We start from the raw sequence: 3,375 nt of genomic DNA on the forward strand, positions 1-3,375 counted from the left end.
GAAGTCAACACTTCCTCGACCATCTCCTGTGACAGCCCCCTGGAGCTCCAAGAAGAACCACAGGCAGAGCCCGAGGCAGACCCAGAGCAGCCACAGGGTTCGGGCTGCCAGGAACCCCTGGCTGAAGCAGAGGACAGCTTCCTGTAGGGACTGGACCCACCCCACCCTGTCCAAAACTCCCGTATGCCTCCCAGCACCCAACCCTCCTGGCCTGGCCTGGCCACCAAGCTGTTGCACTGCCACCAGCTGCTTGAAGAAGGACCCTGGTGTGCGGACCCAAGGTCCAGGGACCAATTTAGCTTAGGAGGCAAGAGAACTGTGGGGATCGAGTCTCTGCCTCTGGAAGGCCATGAGACTCTGAGCCAGAGCTCCTCCAAGGGATTCAGTTTCCCCAGATGTAAGAGGAAGAGTTGGGCTTGGCTCTCAGACAGGTATGGAGCCTGGATTCCTGGAGAGAGTTCTGGGTGTAAGGCGGTGTGCTCATGATTTCCTCCTATCTAGCCAGCTGGATCACTCCACTTCAATCTTCACAAGAACTGGGCAAGAACCTGGTGCCTGGCTCCTGGTCAAACAGAGGCCAGCCTCGGTCAAGGTCCTGCCCTGGTGCCAATCTTAGGTATCCTAGGCCCAAGCTGGTCTGGGGCCAGCCATGCTTGATGAACATGGTTAGGGGTGAAGGCAGAGCTGAGTACAGGATGCTCTGGCCTGCATCCCTCAGGGCACAGCTGGCCACAAGAAGTACCCATGCCTTTCGTCCTCCTCAGTGCTGGAGCGTGTCCCTCCTCACTCTCAGCTGACCTGCCCACCAGAGTCTGCAGGCCCTCTAATCCACGCCTGGGATATGCCTCACTGAAGTGAGCTGTATCTCCCTGAAGTGTGCCTCGCTGGGAGCCCTAACTCTGCACTGGACTTGCAGTGAGACCTTGGAGGGTGCCTTGTTCTCTCTGGGTACCAGTTTTCTTTCCCCTTTGAAAAATGAACAAGTTGGACTCATTGACTCTGAGTGCCCTGTCAATACTATAATTCCAGAGTGCCCCAGGGATTTGCAGTTATCCGGGCAAAGTGGGGTCAAGTCCCTAAGCCACCTCTCTGGGAGTCAGCTGAACTCTGGAAAGACTCCAGAAACACCACATCTGGGGATTCAGGAACTGAGCCTCTTCTTCAGGTCCCCAAGTGTAACTGGCCAGGCCTTGACTTGGCCTAACAGTCAGCGTCCTTGGAAAACCCCCTACAGCTATCCTGAGGACACAGAAGGACCACGAGACCCTGCTTATACCATGGTAAACTCTGGAGTCAGCAAGAGTGGCAGAGAAGGCAAGCCAGGTCACCTCAGGCCACTGTCACCAGGAGTGTGGACAGACCTGATGGAGAGTGAGTGAGGACAGAGGGAGGCTTGAAGTGGACATGAGAAGTAGATGCTATGGGGGCTGCCATCTTGACTGGCAGCTGTCCGAGGCCTCAGGCAGCACCACATGGGAATGTTTCCATCACTGGCTTCTCACTAACCCTGAACCAATGGACACTGGAGGACCCTGGGGAGTGAGGGATGGGATGGGACAGTGTAGCAGAAGTCAGCCCTTCTGGGGGCCCTCCCATGCTGGGTTGCTGGCTGGCAGCTCCCTGCCCGGAGCAGCAGAGGTTGCTGGAGGATGAAGAGCACTGCTCACAACGGTACCAAAGATGTAATCACCTAGGTTTACAAGTACTTGTAGGACTCACAATAACCCACATTTAGACACCGGAAGTGCTATTTTATATGCTGTTAAGTTTTCCTATCTGTACTTTTTTTTTTTAAGGAAACAAAATGTAATATTAAACTTGGTGCTTCTCACTGAGAGACTGTTCTCTTGGGTTTCAGTCTATGTGTCCAGGATTGAGGAGACAGTTTGTTCCCGATAGGTCCGTCCCTTTGGCTCCGACTCACAGTTACCTTTTTTAAAAAGCGAGTTTCATTTCCTCCCCTCCTGGGAAGTGGTTGGGTGACCACCTAGGCCTTGTGCTTGGGTTTCCAGGTGTGAAGCGAAGCGAGACTTTTCTGATCGTGGTATCTGGAAGGAGAGTGTGGGCTTACAGAGATGCCCAAGCCTTCTCCACCCTGCCCGCCTCACCATGTGCTCTGGCTTTGGCCACTAAGCTGAGTCACCCTCCCTGTCCCACTTCTTGCTGCCCACAGCCAGATTTGAGCTGGGGTAGCTTATGGAGAGGTGCTTACCAGAGTCCGAATCCTAGGTCCTTGAGAGTCGTCCCTGGAACCCAGGTAGGAGCAGCTCAGACCGAATACTCAGGAGGGCCAGAGAGCAAGAGAGAGAAAGGAAGGATTAGGGGTGGGGGAGAGATGAAGTGCTGAGGGGCAGTGTGGTGGAGTAGGGCAGCAGGAGGGGAAGAACCACGCTGGCTGAGGACAGAGGGGTGCAGACCCAGGTGGTTTCAGCATCCCAGAGATTATGGAGTCAGCGTATCTATTGCATCAGATAAGCAATCTGGTTCCTGCTGGGTCCTGGCTTTAGGTTATTCTGATCGCAGCCTCCAGTACACTGGCCTGTGGGACACTGACAGCAGCTCAGAACCAGGGACATTAGAGCTTCCGGGACAGGCAATGGGGAAAGGGTTCCAACTTAGGCTGGGGTTCCCAGACCCTCCCACCTCAGCTGTTTGGCGGGGCCACTTGAGATGGGAGCAAGTTTCGCCTGAGGCCTGTCATTCCTTGTTGTCTGTCCGGCCTCCCCTCACTCTGTGTGAACTGAGGGGAGGGCATCTCTGGATTCTGGAGCTTCACGCTGTGGCTCCCAGGGTGAGTAAGAGTGGAGTTATGCTATGCGATAGCCCTGACTCACAGACAGCTGCTGGCTCAGAGGCAGCTGAGACACAGCAGGGGAAACCACCTGACAAGAGAACCTAGCTGCACACTGCTACTTCTCTCGGGACTCCTAGCTTTAGAGGACACCCCAAGGCGGTGACACCCTTCTACCCTGGCTGTGGTAGGCACGGAATAAAGCAATATCCCAATCTGCCTTGCAAAAAGCAAAACTCACATTTCAGACAAGACTTTCTGTGTCTGGGATGCCCTTACCCTGGTCTTGGAAGTCAGGAGCCCCAGCCGCCCATCCTAGACTGATTCTTACAGACTGGAGGTGCACGACACCCCTCAGACCTTAGTTTCTCCATGGTGTATGGAACTGTCAAGGTTGGCTGCCATTCACCCAACAGCAGGTATGCCAACGCTGGCTGGCTGTAGCATGTGCGTTATCTTCTCGTCCCCATCTCAATCTCATGGACACCGTACTTAGTCCAAGTGAGACGAGAATCCCAAGCGACTTTCCCGGTGTGGTTGCTGTGCCAAGCTGACAAGAAAATGTGGTCTGGTTGTCTTCCACC

General features: G+C 54.5%; 1 protein-coding gene across 1 annotated transcript in view; it reads left to right on the forward strand.

Annotated features, from left to right (window-relative positions):
- Window positions 1–1,830, forward strand: part of Pdgfrb (platelet derived growth factor receptor beta) — a 39,106-nt gene extending 37,276 nt beyond the window's left edge. The window contains exon 23 of the mRNA XM_026783370.1: window positions 5–1,830. Within this exon, the coding sequence (XP_026639171.1) occupies window positions 5–147 (143 nt within the window). The 3' untranslated portion in view covers window positions 148–1,830. The remainder of the gene's footprint in view (window positions 1–4) is intronic.
- The last annotated feature ends 1,545 nt before the right edge of the window (window positions 1,831–3,375 follow it).

The sequence above is a fragment of the Microtus ochrogaster genome, chromosome 18, assembly GCF_000317375.1.
Source record: "Microtus ochrogaster isolate Prairie Vole_2 chromosome 18, MicOch1.0, whole genome shotgun sequence".
Lineage (NCBI taxonomy): Eukaryota > Metazoa > Chordata > Mammalia > Rodentia > Cricetidae > Microtus > Microtus ochrogaster.